The sequence below is a fragment of the Neopsephotus bourkii genome, unplaced genomic scaffold, assembly GCF_033783945.1.
Source record: "Neopsephotus bourkii isolate Nb327-2 ecotype Australia unplaced genomic scaffold, CSIRO-AGI_Nbou_v1 NB_1248, whole genome shotgun sequence".
NCBI lineage: Eukaryota > Metazoa > Chordata > Aves > Psittaciformes > Psittacidae > Neopsephotus > Neopsephotus bourkii.
This window is the reverse complement of record NW_026901733.1, coordinates 3,772,716-3,790,434: the sequence shown is the minus strand read 5'-3', so window position 1 is coordinate 3,790,434 and position 17,719 is coordinate 3,772,716. Positions and strand designations below refer to the sequence as shown.

General features: G+C 37.8%; 1 protein-coding gene across 2 annotated transcripts in view; it reads left to right on the top strand.

Annotated features, from left to right (window-relative positions):
- MBP (myelin basic protein) overlaps positions 1 to 17,719 on the top strand; it is a 110,846-nt gene that overhangs the window by 18,437 nt on the left and 74,690 nt on the right. For both annotated transcript variants that reach the window (XM_061364732.1, XM_061364731.1), the window contains exon 2: positions 8,837 to 8,911. In XM_061364732.1, coding sequence (XP_061220716.1) covers positions 8,861 to 8,911 — 51 coding nt within the window. In that variant the 5' untranslated portion in view covers positions 8,837 to 8,860. The remainder of the gene's footprint in view (positions 1 to 8,836; positions 8,912 to 17,719) is intronic.

Here is a 17,719-nt window from a genome sequence, read left to right as displayed (position 1 = left end):
CCATCAAATTACTTTGGAAACTGCTTTTAGAACATATTCTCATGCATGAACCCTCAGGAAATCAAAGTAGTAAAAGAAAAGGAAGCAAGAAATAAGAAACATATTGCACAAAAAATGAGAAATGTAAGTATATAGTTAAGGGTGCATTTTTTTCATGTCAGAAAAGGATGGTTGGAGTTTGTGTTTCCTTGGTAGTGTGTTTGTGGGAAGGGACATGACTTCACAATACTAGTTCGAGCCAAGAGGGCGTCAACTTGGAGTACAGTGAAAGTTGCATCTTTTTTGTGATATCGGTATTTATGTCAATGTAACAAAGGAGCATGTACAGGAAATCCATCTCTTGGTTGATACATTTACAGTATAGGTAGATTATATGTGAAGTCAGAACAGAAAGGGGGAAAGGGCAAAAAGAGAGTCTTTTTCCTTTTTATTTATTTACTTTTAAATTTTCATTGAGGTATTTAATTGAGAAGGATTTAGTGGTTCAGTGTTTTCTCACAGTGAAGTTAACGGTGTGTGGAGAGGGTGAATCATCTTCTTGTCCCATCTGTCAGTCAGTTGAATATGAGAAGATAAGAGCCAGCATACAGTGCCTTTGATTCATATGCCTTTAGAACTGCAGGTGTGCATTTTGTCATCAGTCTCTACAGTGTGTTAATGAAACAGTGATCATCAAAGTGGCTCTCTTCACTGGGAAGCCTAGGTGGCCTACCTCACTTTAAAAGGGAGACCATACTGTTCACCATTTGGAGAGAACTTGTTTTTCTAAGCTGAGAACAGGAAAAAACGTGAGTCTTTAAATATATGCTGTTTTTGTTCTCATGGTATATTTTTATTTTTATGGGAAAACAGGTGTTAGGTCTTGTCTGACTTCAAAATACCTTAATCTCAAAAGCTGAACATCTCCAAGTAACAAATAATGATACCTGTCTGTACAACGTCTTGATTGTGTTGTGCTTTTTCCTTGCTGGTACTGGTAAGATTATTACTTTGGCCTGAACTCTTCTGTGATTTGAATTTGGATTTAATTCTTTTTTTTCATTTTATTGGTTGATAGTACACTCGTATATTCTTGTATGCTGGTTTATTTTTTAACAAATATTTTATCATTCAGGACAAGCGTATACCTTTTAGTTGTTGACTCATTGAGGCCAAGAGGTGAAGTCCACATCTGCAAAGGTGTACTGCTAAAGGAAATACGGTACTTTAGAAGTAATGATAGTGGAAAGTGGTGGTCATAAGAGTCTAATGCATATCTTTACAATTTATAGAATGAGGTTGTGTTGTGTTTCTGTTCTTAGCCATTCTCTCTATAGCTTTCTCTTCCCCCCCCCCCCCTTCTTTTTTTTCCTTAGAGAATTTATGCAATGTCAATGTCAAATTACTTTGTCTCTGAAGCACACAAGTGCTGGAAAAAAATCACCCATGATTATGTGTCTGATCCTTTTTAGAGGGTTGGGAAAAATTGGTCCTTGGTCCTAGGTTTTGTATGCCATGCTAACCTAAGCAGTCCTCCAGTGTGTGTGTGTGTGTGGGTGGAGGGGAAATCAGCCTGTGTTGTTGTGCTGGTGTGTATAAAAGACACTATGTAGCAAATTAAATGAACCCATTGATATTAATGACTGAGATAAAAATAGCCAAATTAATCTTAATTTCATAGGAGGGCAACATTTACTTTTTGGTATATGTTGAATGGATGCGTGCGTTAGGTATGTGTGCTGTACTCTGTTCTCTGGACTGGGAATAGCTGTGAGACATATGTATCTTGGCACAGGCATGGAGGGCAGTGAGATCCATGATTTGTCAAGCCGCTGAGGTGCAGATGCTGTGGTAAAAGTGTAGCAGCCAGAAGGAATAATGTGGATATGCTGGGGTCCTGCAGCTTTCCCCAGTTCTTTGGGCTGGTGCCTACCTCCCCTGTCAAATGCACTGTCCTCTCTTTCAAAGTGGAGGTGATTAAGGGAATTTCCTTATGACCCTGCAAATGGATTGACATACATTTCCCAGGGCTCCACTAACAGTGTTTTGAAGACAGAGAGTAAACATGTAGCTAATGCTATATAAATTTGTTTATGATCACTGACAGAGTATCAGTGTGCTAAGTGATGTTACGTGAGTGTTTTTCCCTTAATGAAGGGAAGGTGAAAAGCCCTATTAAGACAATTTGGTTTAAAATTGTATCTTAATGGGTGGATGAGATTGATGGTGTTACAGCAAAGAGTGGAGTGGTTTGAAGGAAGAAAGAAGAGAAAAGCAAGAGAAACGTAAACTACAGAAAATAGTATATGTGGTGTAGCAATTTCAATATATTTTTTTACAGACTGTTGTCTGTAATCAAGTTCGAAATACTCTTAGCTATACTGAGGTGAGATTCCTGAAAATCATATGCTTTTCAAAAAATAGTATGCAGTATCCTTCTTGGCAATCAACAGAAGACAATTGTGATCAAAGCAGTAAGAAAAGATGTTAAACATTGGGTCCTGTCTGTTATGCTTACCCTATGGCAATTTTAGGAAATAGCTTGCCTTGCAAAGCATTCTTTCCCAGAGTATATTTTATCTCAGTGGTGTAGCCCTTCTGTGTTCTACTGTTTGCACAAAATTGTAGTGAAAAATAAGTAATTTTGGTGTCCTTTGCAATAATATGGAAGGAGTGTGTCAGTTATTGAGCAACTGTGCTCAATATACTGGGGAGTACTTTCTCAGATAAACAGCATTGCAGAACTTGGCCTGTCACCCCGAGGGGTGGTGCTAAGGCATGTACAATTGTATATAAGCATGGAAATTAATGTTAATGTCTAAATAGGCCAGGAAGAGCAGGACTCTCATATGCAAGGCACTGTACAAGCAAGATTAAATATACCTTTTGGTATTAAGCTCCTGGTGACTTCTTTCATTTAAACATTATGGTCAGCACTGAAATACTGGTTTTGATAATTCATGACAGAAATGTGCCTGGAATAATGTATTTTTCTTTCAGGAAGGGGTCCTCGGAGAAATATCATTGTCGAAGTCAAAGGTGAAATAAGGTTTGATCTAGCAAAGATTGCACACCTTCACAGATAATGAAAAACTAAATCTGCATTAAATAACAGTGAAACTTGTAAGGGATATAAGGCACTATATTTTATGAAACAATTTAATGCTTGAATTAAGAGGGTAGGATTCCTAGGAAGAAGTTTGCCTGTGGAGCAGGTTATTTCTGTTATGTAGTTGCTCACATCTGATTCTGAAGCAGCTGACTCTGGCTGCTGATGGAATTAGCTGCAGGTCACACTCACCTGTGTCTGCTGGAGGTTTTCTTGGTGCACTGGAGTACTAGGTTACCATGATGAGGGAATTCCCAAGGTACAGATGAGGCATACTGAGTGTCTCAATTTGTTTCGAAAGAGGGATGAAGGAGCACTCGAAAATTCCCACTCAAAAGTTTTCCATCTAGCTGGCAGCCAGTGCTGGAAATATGGTGGTTGCTTCGCAAGAAAGTACATAACCTGGACCTGACAGTAGAAGAAAAAATCTTTTGCATGTTGTTTTGCTGGGTTTGTAATTAAGAATATACATTAGAGGGCTACTGAAATCAGAGAGATTTTACACATTTCCTAGAAGTAATTACACTTTTTTATTTTGTCTAATAAGATCTGGATGTAGTAAATAAAGTGTAATATTTACTTGGATGAGAAGTCACTTATTTAGCAGGAATTTTTAAGTAAATGCCTCAGATACTTTTATGTTCTATGGTTACCCTTCACATGCGTAAGTAAGGCAAGGTGCACTTGCTAAATGTATCTAGGGTTGTAGCTCTTCACTATTATCCGACAACATCAGTCTGTGGTGAATACGTATTCCTAGACAAGGTAATAATTATGTTCTGATACTTGTAAATATGTAAGTACTTGCATACCTTTATTATGTGTAGTTCTGTTGAGTCACAGTTAAGTGTGTGGGAAGACGTAAGATTGAACCCTTATTTTATGTAACTAAATTACTCTTCAAGAATCATATTTAACAGACCATTTGCAGCATCCTGTGATTTACATTTAGTAGTTTATCTAGTTGAATATGAAGTAACCATTAATGTTCAATAAAGGTGCCCCAGATGCATTGGCTTATAGCCTCTTGTAACTTTTGAATTACAGTTGGTGACCTGTCACTGTAAACCAGCTCCTGAACTGAAGTTTATAATTTGTATTTAGTATATACAAAACAGACAATGTTCTATGAGCTATTACAGGGGAAGAATGTTCTAAAGGGAGTCTGATGATCACAAGGAGTGAACTTTTCTCAGGTTCCCATGAGTAAGAAAATGCTGTTTTGCACTTTAAACAGCATAGCCTGCAGAAAGTGATACCATTGCTTTTCTTGGTACATTCAGAAAGTTTAGAGAAGCATTTTTCTGCCTTTCAGTGAAAATTCTAAACCATAACTTAAAGTTCTTTGTCAGACAGTGTATGTGTATGGGAGGATCATTAGAATCTCTTCTTAACTACAGATACCCATTTAATTTTAATAGGCAGACTAGAATGGGCTAAAAAAATGTGATATGATGATACGTGACACATAAGCCCCTGTTTTTAATCAACTGTTCAGATGAAGAGAAATAAGTTACGTAATTCCAACGTGTATTTTTATAGGTATGTCATATGTGAGTTTTCCTATCATTTTTTGTATTTTTTTCAATTTTCTTTTTATTTTGTATTTGGCAGAGATGGAGGAGAACTTTCTCTTCTTGGGTAAGGCAGTTGCATTTCTGTAGTTGTTGCTAGGTGGAATATGGCTTCCTATCATGAGGAGAGCAGGAAAGCGGCTTGGTGTAGGCTTCCACCAGGCTACCTGTTAGACTGACTTCGTAAGAAGGTAAATTGATGGGAGGAGACACTTGTATTTTATTACCCCAGGCAAAATCCCAGGGCTGGTTTTGGAATTACTGGAGGCAGGCTGGATAGCTGGAGTTATTTTTGTGTCAGTCATGGATAGGGAAGTGCCTGGGTCTTGGCAGCAGAGCTGATTCAGCTCAGTACGTGGTTGTGGCGTAATGCTGAGGTGGCTGGGTGACTGCTGGCAATGTCTGCACCAACAGTTCATAGCTTCCTGCTGTAATTCACTCACTGCACCCAAAAGACTTGTTGGGTAGCTGAAATGTTTTGAACTTCTAGTCATATTAAATCAGTTTGCCCATTTTTCCTGAGCCTCTCAGTTTTAGTATGCTGAAACATACAGGCATGATGGAGAGTGTTACAGGGGAGCTGGTGATGTACTCTGATTGCTGCAGACCTGCAGTGTCCCCTCTCATTCTGTGACTCAAACTCATGCAAAATCTTTCATTTCACAGGAATTATGAAACTTGCAGGGTTTCACCAGGAAGGTTTTGGGAAAATGTTATTGCTCTCGTAAACTCAGTCTCGTGCTCAGGCCTATTTTGGCAGCTTATTGTTAGATGTGATTCATGATAGATTCAAAGAAGGTTACTGCATTTCTACAGGACTTCTGGTTCTGCATTGTTCTGGAGCTTCATGACTGTCCTGTGGCTGTTTATCAGTGCTAAAGCATGTACAGATTCCTCTGCAAACAAGAATGTTGATCATTTGACAGGCATTTGTTAGTAAGTGCAGGAAGCTGCTTCTTTCCTTTCTACAGAGCTGCTTAGTCTGGCAACCTGTGCGTTATGAAGGTGACTAAAAAGAAAACACAGATCTAGTTCCAGCTCTGATTTTTTGAATAATTAGCTGCAAGTTCCTGCGAAGATCGTAGAATGAGTAATCCTATTGCAATCAGTGACTCAACTCGCTGCATAAAGATTGGCACAGGTAGAAACTGTGCAGTGTGGTCTCCTCCCAACAGTAAGAACCAAAATCAGTGTTCAAGTCTTAATGCTTCAGGGTGTACTTGTACCCTGAAGTGAAAATTACTGGTGTACTCAGTTTTTAACCAAGTAAAGCAGACTTCTCCTTGAGGCTAAATTGAAAAATTAGGTCTTTTTGTTGCTGTAAATGATTTTCATGTTTACAAGATGTGTATGTATGTATGTATGGTTTTGCTTCCTGATCAGATAACTACAGAACAGTTGGAACTATATATTTCCTTTCCTAATTCATGTCAGATTTTTTGTAAGCCTTTTTTCTCCCAAAGGATTACTTAAGAATTTTCTCCATTTAATAGGTAGCATGAATAATTCTGTAACTTCTAGGATACTCTTGCTACCCATCTGGTTGCTTTAGCCTTTTGGCTAAAAAGTAGCCTTTTCTGTACATTAGGTATTGCTATAAATTCGTTAAGCTAACTTATCTTGAGTTTAAACATTTGCATTCGTTTATGCGTAAAAAGGATGAAGTAAAATTTAATTGTATTAGTGTTAGTTTCTGGATGCTGGGTGAGAATAAGAAGGGGTTGATACGTGAGTTTAGAACACATGCTGTCCCTCTGACGCATTCAAAACAATAAAGGAAGCAGAAATGCAAATTTACAAACTAATGTTGTTAGTTTTCAGATTTTCTCTAGAGAAATGTAACACTCAACCCAGATGTAGGTGTAGTCTCAAAACACACTCCCAAACTTCTAATTGCACTATGCATTTTCATTTCTCCAAGCCTTTTTTTTTTCCTCTTTCATTTCTTTCTTTGTGTAATTTTTATCATCTTGCGGAAGGAATTATACACATGGGAATCAGGGAATGCATTGATCAGCTGTTTCCTACACTTCTCCATTTGTTTGGTTTTTGTTCTGTTTGCTTGCTTTGTGCAGACTCTTGAGCAGAAAGCTGACCTTATCATTTTCAGGTATCTGTGGTGTGGCAGCATGGAAGTTTTTATTGCTTTTCTTTTTGCTGGCCAACAAATGACTTTTAAATATCTATCTGGCTTAGTTTCAGAGTACAGCTCATCTGCATCTGCCATCTTTTTATAACTTGGCATTGCAGGACTAGGACTCTGCAGTGCTCAGTGTTTCATGGGACAGGGGGGTCACTGCTGGAGCATTACTCCAAAGACACCAGGGAGACTAAGGGGAGGCAGGAGGATGCTGATCAGAGTTCTGGTTTGCAAGTGCTATCTCAACTCCATAATCTGCTTAAACATGTGTGTGTTACATATCAAGTTCGGTTAATCTTTTGATAAAGGACTTTAAGATTAACACATGGAACATTATGCCTTTATATTCCACTGCAGATATTTCTTACAGTTTCGTATTTCACTGTATTTTCCTTATGTTGTGAAATGAGAGTGAACTCCTGCTCTTAACTTCTAGGGTAAAGGCCAGTTTGAGATAGTTCAGCTCTGAAACCCAGTGTATATGAATTTTTGTATTTTTCCTTGAAAATGGTTTCACAATCTGAAAGGCTAGGGCTTTTTCTTTTAATGTTTTATGGAATACATAGTGCTATTTAAAAATCTGTTTCCAATTTGCTAATAAACTCTACCTTGACTGCATTTACTGAGTTTGGATGTTCTGTAATTTCTCCTTTGTGAGACCTTTGAAGTGGGTATTTGTGAGGAATTATTTAATCAGATACAGCAATATGTGTCATTTTGATTTTAGAGCAAATGGAATTCAGCAAATAGTCAAATGAGCACTGCAGAACCTAACTAAGGAGGGGGAAATAAATATATTGAGCTCTTTGAAAATGGCAGGATACAGGACAAGATTGCTATTGATAAAATACATGCTCTGTGATGGGAAGTTGGAAGTAATCAGTTTCTTTAGAGTGCTCTGGTACACAAATCAGTGTTTGTAGCGGGGGTTATAACTGTACTTGTATGTTCTACAGAGTGTATCTGGTTAATAGCCTATTGTTTTACTTCATGTATTTTGTATCATAGCAAAGGCCTCGTCCTTTTCTCCCAAGCCTTTTCATAAGATCACACTGGAAATAACAACTCTCTGATAATGAGAGCCTTGTGCCAGGATTTCTGATGATAAGGTTTTATGCTATATAGCTCTGCTTACTGCAGAATAGTGAAGTGTTACTGTTAGCAGAATAAACTGAACTTTATTACTGAAAGTTCAGTTCAAAATTCTGAGAGGAAAAAGTCCACTTGAGTTTCATCTTTTGCATAGAGTTTTAAGTTTCAGGACTTCAGATGTGACCTTGCACTGCATTCAGGTTGGCTGAAAGCAGCAGTGGTATATAAGAACCTCTACAAACACATGCTTCTATGAGAAGAAATATGTAGAGGAACCATGCGTATACTCTAAAAAGCTGAAATTCAAGTGTTGTGGTTTAACCTACATAAACTCTGCTAAGGCTGAGCTACAACAGGATGAGCCAGAAAATTCAAAGAAAGAGCTGGCATTCTTTTCTTACTTGTCAGGAAAAGTGTGGGCTGGAAGGAACAGATCCATTCTCACCTCCACAGCAAATTGTTAGCAGTTTAGTGTGGTGCTTTCTTGCAGTAAGTTATGTTTTTATAATAGCAAATGTGAAAGAATTTGATCTTTTATGGGAATTCATAGTTACAGATCATTTGATACAAATTACACTGTTTTGTTATTACGAACATAATATCAAAAGACATGGCCTCTACCTAATGTCTCATCTGATCTTGGTTTATGTGCAGATTTCACAATAAATGCTTTATTTTTCCTGCTCTGTATATGTGGGCTTTTTTTGTTTTGTTTTCTAAGAAGGAAAGCTTTCTGGTATTGTTTAGATTTACAAATAGACCAGATAAGCTTTTTTTTGCCTTTTTTTTTCCCTTAGGATCTTTCATAGCTCTTACCTTGGACTGTAAAAATGCTTATTTTATGGGAACAATCTCTTTGTTCTGTGTCAGATGAAAAATTAATTTGTATTTCAGTACAAATGCATTGGCTTCAAAACTGCTGTATTGGTTTTATCTTTTCAGAATTTGAAGTTCTGGTGATCCATCATGGGGAACCATGTAGGAAAACGAGAACATAGTGCTGACAAGTCAACCAAGGTAAGTGCAGCAAACTTGGGGAGGCAAGGCCACTTCAGAAGTGTGTGTTATGAAATACATAGTTTTTTAGTACAGCAGTGGATTTACCAGATCACTTTCACCATTACTGTTTTGGAGTTGTCACTACAAAATGACCACCTTTTTTTTATAAAAAAAAAAAAGTTCCTATGAGGTGTGGCCAGACGAGGATTTTTCTGTGCTGGATTAATGAGGGATGTGATTCCTGCATCGGAAGGAATGTTTCTCAGTTATGGTAGAAATGAATTAAATGAGCCTTAGCAGCATGATACTGTCGACATTTTTTAAAGAGCCAGTGATCTAATTATATTCTACGTGTTGACAGCTCTCTGTTTGGGCAGTCATTGGCTTTATCCATAGGAAACAAGCTATATAGAAACATGTAAAATGAGAGAAGCACATAAGAGAATTCCAAAGGAAAAGATTCTCAGTCTGTGGAGATATGGCTTTAAAAATTTCATACCCAGAAAAAAGGGACAAAATGTTAAAATGTTAATTAAAAGTTAGTACTTGTTTTCTTAGCCTCTGCTGACACTGTTGTGTATTTTGCACCTAGTGTGATACTCTGTTTGCCGTGTGATAATATCTTGTTTATTTGTTTTCTACATTGTACCGGAAAAGAATTCACACATATCTTTAAAAAAAGACATCTTTGTGTGTGTATATCTATGTGTATAAAAAATTATGCTTCTTGTTGCTAGCTATTGCTAACTTTCCTCCACCCATCCCCACCCAAAAATAAGTTTACAGTCAGAGCCTACACTGTATAAAGCTTTGCCTTTTGCATTGGACAAATGTTGTAAACAGGTAGTTCTGTGCTTTGTCTGGAGGAATGTGGGTAGTTTGCATTGCTGTGGCAGACAAGCAGCTATCCCCAAAAGGTATACAAACTAGAATGCATACAGTTGTTAGTACTTCCATCTCCTTCAGCAATATACATAAGCAAGCTGGAAGGAACAGGGCAAAAGCAGGAGGAAGTGAGGACAGCTGGTACGTATGTTTTTTGGTTTGTGTTTATGCAGTATTTTGCGAAATAGTTTTGTGGCCCAAAGTTTCAGTTCCAGAACAAAGAAAACTAGGAGTCCCAAGCTGTGGTCTTGTAATGACCAGTTTTGTACGCTTCCCCTCTAGAAAACTGTTGTGCAGATCCAGCAAAGTCAAATGCACCAAACATATGTATTTAGCCAACTATTTTGATCCGTTCTGACCAAGAGCGTGAGATACTGCAGGTTATGGAACTCGATGGACTGTTTGTGCCATATATCCCCTTCTTTGGTTTTTGAAGACATTTGGCTAGAAAATTGTAACTTTACTCTTGCTCTGAGATTACCTGTGTCTGTTGCATCTGGGTGGCAGGTGAGTGAGATGTGGGGCACATGGGCCCTCAAAAAGGAAAAGATTCTTCCAACTGAACAGGCCTATACCATAAGTGCAAGCAGTTGTGAGCAAGAGTCAGGTTGCTGTGAGTGTTGTGCTTTGTGTGTGAGACATGTCTACAAGGAAATGGATTGCTGCAGTATTTTTCAGTTCCTTCTTTTCCTAATTAGTTAATGGCGAATACTTGATTCTCCAATCAAAATAATGTTCATTTACCTAAAATATTTTTGAAGGGGGAACTTATTTCTATATTAATATCTTCTGGCCCTCACCCATCCTTCTAGAGTAACAAAACCCTAAACCACCAAACCCCTAAACTTTAAAATAGGCAATGTTTTACAAAATTTCCCTTTATGCATGTAAGACAGTAATCATGTCACAAGAAATAAGGGCACAGATTTAAAATCAGGAAATGCATGGTTAAGGTGCTGCTATGCATTCCACATAACGTCAGTCTTGATTTAGTTCTCGCAAGCATCGCTGAAGTTCTTAGTGAAAGTAGTAACCATGTCATACTTTTTTCCTTTTTCTTTTTTTTTTTTGATCTTATTTCTTTTTTGGTTAAAATAGCTTCTGTTTTTTTTTTCTTGTTGCTGTTCAATATAGCTCTAAATTAGAAGTATTTTCCCACCAGGCTTCTAGAGTGGTGTGGGAAACAATTGCTGAAGGCTTGCAGAGACTACAGTGGAAATGCTTCTCCTTGCTCTTAGCAATAGAACTTCAGTGAAAGAGGCTACCATCTCATTATGGCTTGTTCTGAAATTCGTTACTTTTAACTTCAGGCTCTTAACTGTATTTCCTTTCCCACAAAAATAGTACCAAAGAACAACATTGTTTTATGCTGCTTCTTTGAACATGTGATGTCAAATTTGAGTCTCAAATGCTGTCCTGGTTCCTGAACTGACAGGCAGGTTCTCCAGGCAGCTGTTTCATGTGACATTAGAGAGACTGTTGCCAAACTGTAGCAATCATAATTCTTGGTTGTTCAGTAAGTGTCCTGTGATACAACCATTAGGGTTGGTTTCAGTTTGTTGGGTTTTGTTTGGTTTTGTGGTGTTTTTTTTTTTTAATTGGCATCTGGCTTTGCTTTTCTTTGAGCAAATGTGAGTACTTGAATTACAAACTTAGAAATAATGATCTGGAAAGTAATTATTTCATCAAATGTCTAGCATGACACCAAAATGCTTTCAAACTGAGAAATTTACAGAAGACAAAAAAATGGTTCCCTATGCTGTGATGCTTCTTTCAAAATATTGTCCTTTTCTTGATTTGTAAGTGTGCCAAGATACAGCGATTATTTAATAAATAATGAGGTACTGTGAAATTAATTGAATGCTTTGAAAAGCAGTTGGTCTATTTGACCTAAATAATGTAAAACTATTTAAAAACTCTCATGTTTTATGCAGAACAATAGCATACTCCATCTCATTTTAGTCAGATTTTTCTCTTGTATTTAATGGATCTGCATTTTTTAATAGTTTTATGGTTTTGTAAGGTGCATAAAAACTATTCAGTGAACCTAGCAACTCATATTCTTTCTTTTTACTTTGGATTATAATAGACTTTGCAGTCTACTTAATGCATTAGTAAATGTGCAGGTATTTATTTTGTTTAAGTTTGTTAGTGTTAATACCTGGGTTTAAACTGAAATGAATGTATCTAAGAGCAACAACAATGAAAAGAATGGGCTGTCCTTCATATCTTGTGTTTTGTAAAGTTCTCTGAGAACTTAACAGTTCTCCGAGAGCTAAATGTAGAGGAGTAGACAGAGTAGGTAGACTAAAGTTTTATTGGCCTTTTTTTTTTTTTTTTAAAGTTGTAGTTGTTCTGTGTGAATTTGGCATCATTAAGTTATGAGGTGCCATGTGCTCTTTTGTAATGACTAATGCCGATTTTAAGTATTACAACAGCACAGTTGTCTGCTGCTCTCCATTTTTATTGTCTTTGAGAATTCTGTACAGCACATATATTGCTGTCCCAGAATCTTTGAGCCTTCTTGGTACCTGTCAAAACTGGCCCTTAACTTCATTGATTGTTTGGGATGATGGGGTTGGAAAGAAGGTTTCTGGCATTGTCCCATCTGTATTCCACAGCAACTACCAAATGCGCTGAGTCCTTGGAGCCTGGTTTTCATGTGTCTTGGGTTAGATAGTACCGTGGGAGCTGGAACCCAAGCTTGTGACTGATAGTAAGAGATCAAAATTCGTGGTTCTGCCATGCCAGGGGATTGCTCAAGAAACTTATACATGCCTGGAACATGTTAGATTATTTTAAATACTGAATCAACTACCTATTTCACGACCTTGACGTATGTGGGGTGTGCTGAAAATAAACACCAAGGAACCAAGGAATAAAATCTAGTTTCTACCTCTGGTACCTAATTGAAAACTTTGGGAAATGTAATTGCCACAGTATATTGCTTTCTCACAGGCCAAAACTGAAAACAGATGTAGTGATCATAAGACACTCAGTCTACAATTTAATGTTTTGTTTGAACTAAAAGCTGTCAACAGTGACCACATGTTGCTCTGTTGTAAACTTACGAAAAAATTTGCCTTTAATTGCCCATTTTATAATGTGTTGTGCAGTTGTTGATCTGATAACAAAATGACAGGTTCTCTGTTTTAAGGAGAACTGGGCATAATTAGTTCAAGGTAAATTGCTAGAGTGAGCACTTATGAATAAATCAGAAGGTTTCTGTGCTGCTTCTGAGGAGATGCTGTTTTCTCTCCTCTTTTTTTCCCCAATCATTTTGCTAATGTCAAGGAATTTGCACCATGGACAGAATTACTCCTGGTAACGTTGGCAAAAAGTTTTCTGGCTCTCTCTGATTGAGAGAGGGTTGAAATTCTGAAGATGGCCGGCCCAGTTGTTGTGTTGTTCACTTCATAGGTGCTCAATGATCTGCAAGCCAAGAGTTTTCACACTAATCTCATCTGGTGCCCTACCTCTCATGGTTGAGGTTTCTTACAGGCCTGAGCCATATGTGTGGTTTTTACAGGTGCTTCCTTTTGGTATGTATCATAAAGTACCAAGAAAGGGAAAAAAACAACAGGTGAAGTGATCTTATTTGCTTTGTTAATTGTTCTGAAGTGTTACTTTTGTGACACTGAAGTTTATTTTTCAATACTTACAAGTGGAAAGATAAGTAACATACAGATTATGTGGATTTTGAAATCTGGGATATGCTTTTCTGTAAAAAATAAAAACCCTAAAAAGAAACATGGCATTTGATATTTTTTATTATTTTTAAATAAATAGTCTTACTACCGTGCATAAATTAATCAGAGTGCAGCCTTTCCACTTTTTCCCCCTATTAAAGCTGTATAACCGTTTTTATTTTCTAGTACTGCTGTGTGTTCTCAGAGTTGCTGTAAAACAATAAAGAGCACAGGGGCTATAAGGGTGTATTCTTTGTGATTTGATATATTGATTATAACAATCCCTCTCAAACCAATACCCTTTTGAAGGCAAAGCAGAAAGAGAGAAATACTTTCAAGATGTTGAAACTGCCAATGTTTGCTGTGAGATTTGATGGACATTTTCACCAGTCAGTTTTACAGGTTGCACCCTGTAGAAATTCTCGTGACCAGTTAGTTCCTGGTTAAGCCAGTATGTGGTACAAGGAAGTACTGCTCTTGAAAGAGGCAAATCCCTCTTCCAGGGTGTGAAGGGAAGTTCTGGGCCGTCAGGTTAAGCAAGACTAGTTGAATTTGACATGTGTCTCTTTAGTTAAATTCTGCTATTGACCTACAGTTGGCCTTGAGCATATCATTTTGTGCTTGCTCTCTCCTTCTGTTTAATTTCTTAACCTTAGTACTGTCTAACTGGATTGCTTGTTGGAATAGATGCAGTATCATTCTGTATTAGTACTAGTGCTTGGAGACTTCAGGTGGAGCCTTCTGGCACTAATGTGCTTCAGGTAGAAAGATGATACCATAGCAAAACGGAAATGACTTTTCTGTTGAAATGTCTGAGAATGCAAAGTATGCAGTAGTTTTGACATCTGTCCTCAAAAATTAACCTGAAAACCATCATTCAGTATGGTATTGCAAGTCTAAGTAGGCAAGCAGCTCTACTGTGAAGTTAAAGGGAACAGTTTATGTGTCTAAATTGAAGTCATGTGTTTGAATACTTGACTGTTCCTTAAATTCTTCAGGCACTGAAGGGTCAGTTCTAGTTATAATCTTTTATGTTTCTAATGTCTAAAATACAGTAACCTCATTGTAAGTAAGTCTGTGTGGAACAGAAACTGTCACTGGATCAGAACTGATACTTCTACACTTCCACATTTCCCTTTGCTGTGTGTATGTGAAGGCCACTGATGATGCGGTGCTCTGCTGTGCAGAGCTGTTGGTGGAAGACCTAAAGGTCAGACACAAGGCAGATGCAGGTGAGGAGCAAGTTCTGATCCCTGCCATAATGCCTGCTACTAGTGTTTAAAGAGTTGCCTAAATTGTATGATCTTGCCAGTATGTAACTAGATCCATGTTTCAATGGAAATGCAAATAAATATTTCGCATAACCATTACCTTCATAAGTAGCGAGCATGTTTTTCTGTTGTGCACACAAGTAACAGTGTTTCTTGATTTAGGTCTCAAGCTGGTTGAGCTTGCATAAGTGCAAAAGGAAGAGGTGAAGTCACTGTGGTTTTGGCTGCGGAGGAGATAGGGTCTTAGGCTTTGTTCTCCCACCCTTATTCTGCAGAACTGGCTAGAAAAAGAGGGAAGTACACTCTGTACTTTTTAAGGTCTTGTGCTTCAGATGCCATGCTATTGTGGTATAGTTTCCTATAGTTCCCTTCTTGTTAGCTTTGATATAGAACTAGATAAATGTACTGTGAAATAAGTTTAATGACAGTACCACTTAAATTAGATAGGAGTTGGAAGAGGTGTAATACACCACCCATTCTTTGTGAACTCTCTGTGATCTGTTACAGTTGCTGAAATGACTTTAATAAGTCAGACCATGCTTCAGCCTGGGAACATGTTGGTCAGTGCTTCAGCATCTTCAGACCAGAAAAACAAAGTTGTTTATCTTTTTAATCTTGAGGAAGCAGTAAGTGATGTGGAGAGCATGAAAAGGAGCAGTATCTTCCTTTGTCACGTAACCTTTTTGTACATCTCCTGTTGTAGTGGTCATAGATCAGTATGTGACGATATTCTACCACCTGCTCTGAAATTGGGTGAGATAGGTCAAAGTAACAAACTCGAATTTCCGTTATGTTTGAGAAGAGCCTAAAAAAACCTTTTGCAGTCATGTATTACCCTAGAATGCAGGTATAGCTGTAAAATGGGTTGTGGTAAGTGCATTCTCTTTATTAGAGAGATTGACAAGCTTTACCTATAGGTAGCTGGGCCAAACCACAACGGAATCTCCAGTATCTAAGATGGTGACGGGTAATTCTCTCCTCTAGCACTTAAAGTATTAAACCTCCAAAAAAGTGCATTTTGAAGTTTGTCCTCATCCTTTTCCACTAATGCTAGTTCTGTTGTCTTTGATGCTCCTGGGCAGCAGCTGGGAAGAGTAGTGCTGGAGCAATGTTTTATTTTTCTTCTGTTTCACACATTTGCATTTCTGGTAGTGTAACTGACTGTGCAGCTACATCAGTGTAACTAGTTGTAAGATATGGTTTTACACTTGGCATTGGTACAAACCAATACCCCAGCTCTGTTCCGACCTGGTGCAAAATGTTCTGCCATGAGGAAAGAGCTCCATATCAGTAAGGCGAGTTGAATTTTGTTCTCATTTCTGAATTCAGCAATTGTGAAATAGACATCTGAAGGAAAAAGACACAAGGCTTCTGCAGACCAAGTATCACTTTAGCAGTGGCTTCCTTTTGCACTTCAGAAGCTGAATTTCTTACTTAATTGCAGTTATTTAAACACTGAGTGAGTTTAACTCATCTGCGGCTGCAGTTCGTAAACTGATTTTTCCACTTTGAACTAAAATGTCATGGATTTTTTCTTCCTTTTTGCTTAACTTTCTCATGCCCTCTGCTTTAAGTTGGAATGCTACTTAGGTAGCGTTTACAGAAGAGGGGGGAAAAAAAAGTTTTTTGAAAAAGGAAATTGAAAAACTTTTAAGCAGAGAAATAAGACTTTATTTTTGATTGCTGAGATAAGATTCACTCTTAAAAACAATTTGATCTTTCAGTGTAGCATCCCGTGGACGTGGCCGTGAAAATATCAAGATTTGCCTAGAGCTGGAGGCCACAAAATAAATGCCATTTTCCCTGGGTAATTAAGGGGACTTCTCAGTGTTAGTTATAATCAAGAAGAGGCAGTAATGGAAATCTTGTGGGTTTGTCACAGTGGCACAGAGTGACATTTATGTTGGTGTGGCTGGACGTAGCTGGAACTGAAAGATGAACTTACGGGAGGCATAAGGGCTCTACGCTTACTCATGAACCCTGTGCAGCTCGAAAGCCACAGAAAAGGCCTAATTTTGGAGTCCTTGGTTATTCCCGTTCTGTGTAAGAGCTTTGGGATTGGATGCACTGTCTGGTAGTTTCCAGGTTTTTAGATGAGTTATGCAAATTGCAGTATGCTAGAAGCATCTTGGTTACATATATGCGAGACTGTTATGATGAGATCTGAGTGATTTTTTTTTTTTTTGTTGTTGTTGTTTTTGTTTCATTTTGTGGTCATAACTGACTTGCACGTCTAGCTGCTTCCTTTATCTTCTTTCTACTGCTTCTTACACCCGGTTTCTTCCTGCACGCTGCTTTCTGTCAGCATTTCCATCTCTGATGCCATCTAAATTCAGTGCCATGGTTTGATTTTTCTGAGGCATTGGAAACAATACTTAAGAGCTGACAGTTCAGTTGCTTGCTCAGAAGCAGTGAAGAGATAGGCAGCTAACAGGCAGTCTGGTCAGGAAGATGGGAACACTGTAGAAGAAAAGAGAAAGTTTGCACTTTTCTGACAGCACACCTCCACTTGAAAAATTTTCTCTCCAGCCAGCTCTCTCTCTCCATTTAGACATATGACTTTCAGCAGCTATCCCAGCCTACGACACTACATTGCTTTACAAAGCAGTCCAGTACTGCCATTGCAAATACTTGAAAGCTGAAGATCAGGACTGTCTCCTGTTACTTTTATGACCAACTATCATAAATATTTTTATATTGTTTTGTCATAAAGTTGTGTTGCTTTCTTGCTTTTCTACCTTGTACCTGTAAAGATCTGTTTTATGCAGGAAACAGAGAATTGCTGTTGAGTTCTTTTGGGGAAACATGGCTGAAATTTTTCAGTGTGAAGTGAAATTGTGTTCAAAAACTCTAAATCCCACCTCAGTTCCTTCTGTGCCTGTCTATATATCTGTGCATGTGTCCATATATTAAAAATTACAGGTGTATATTTAAAAGTATATATAAATGCAACTGTATCTTCAAGTGTAGATACTCTGTTT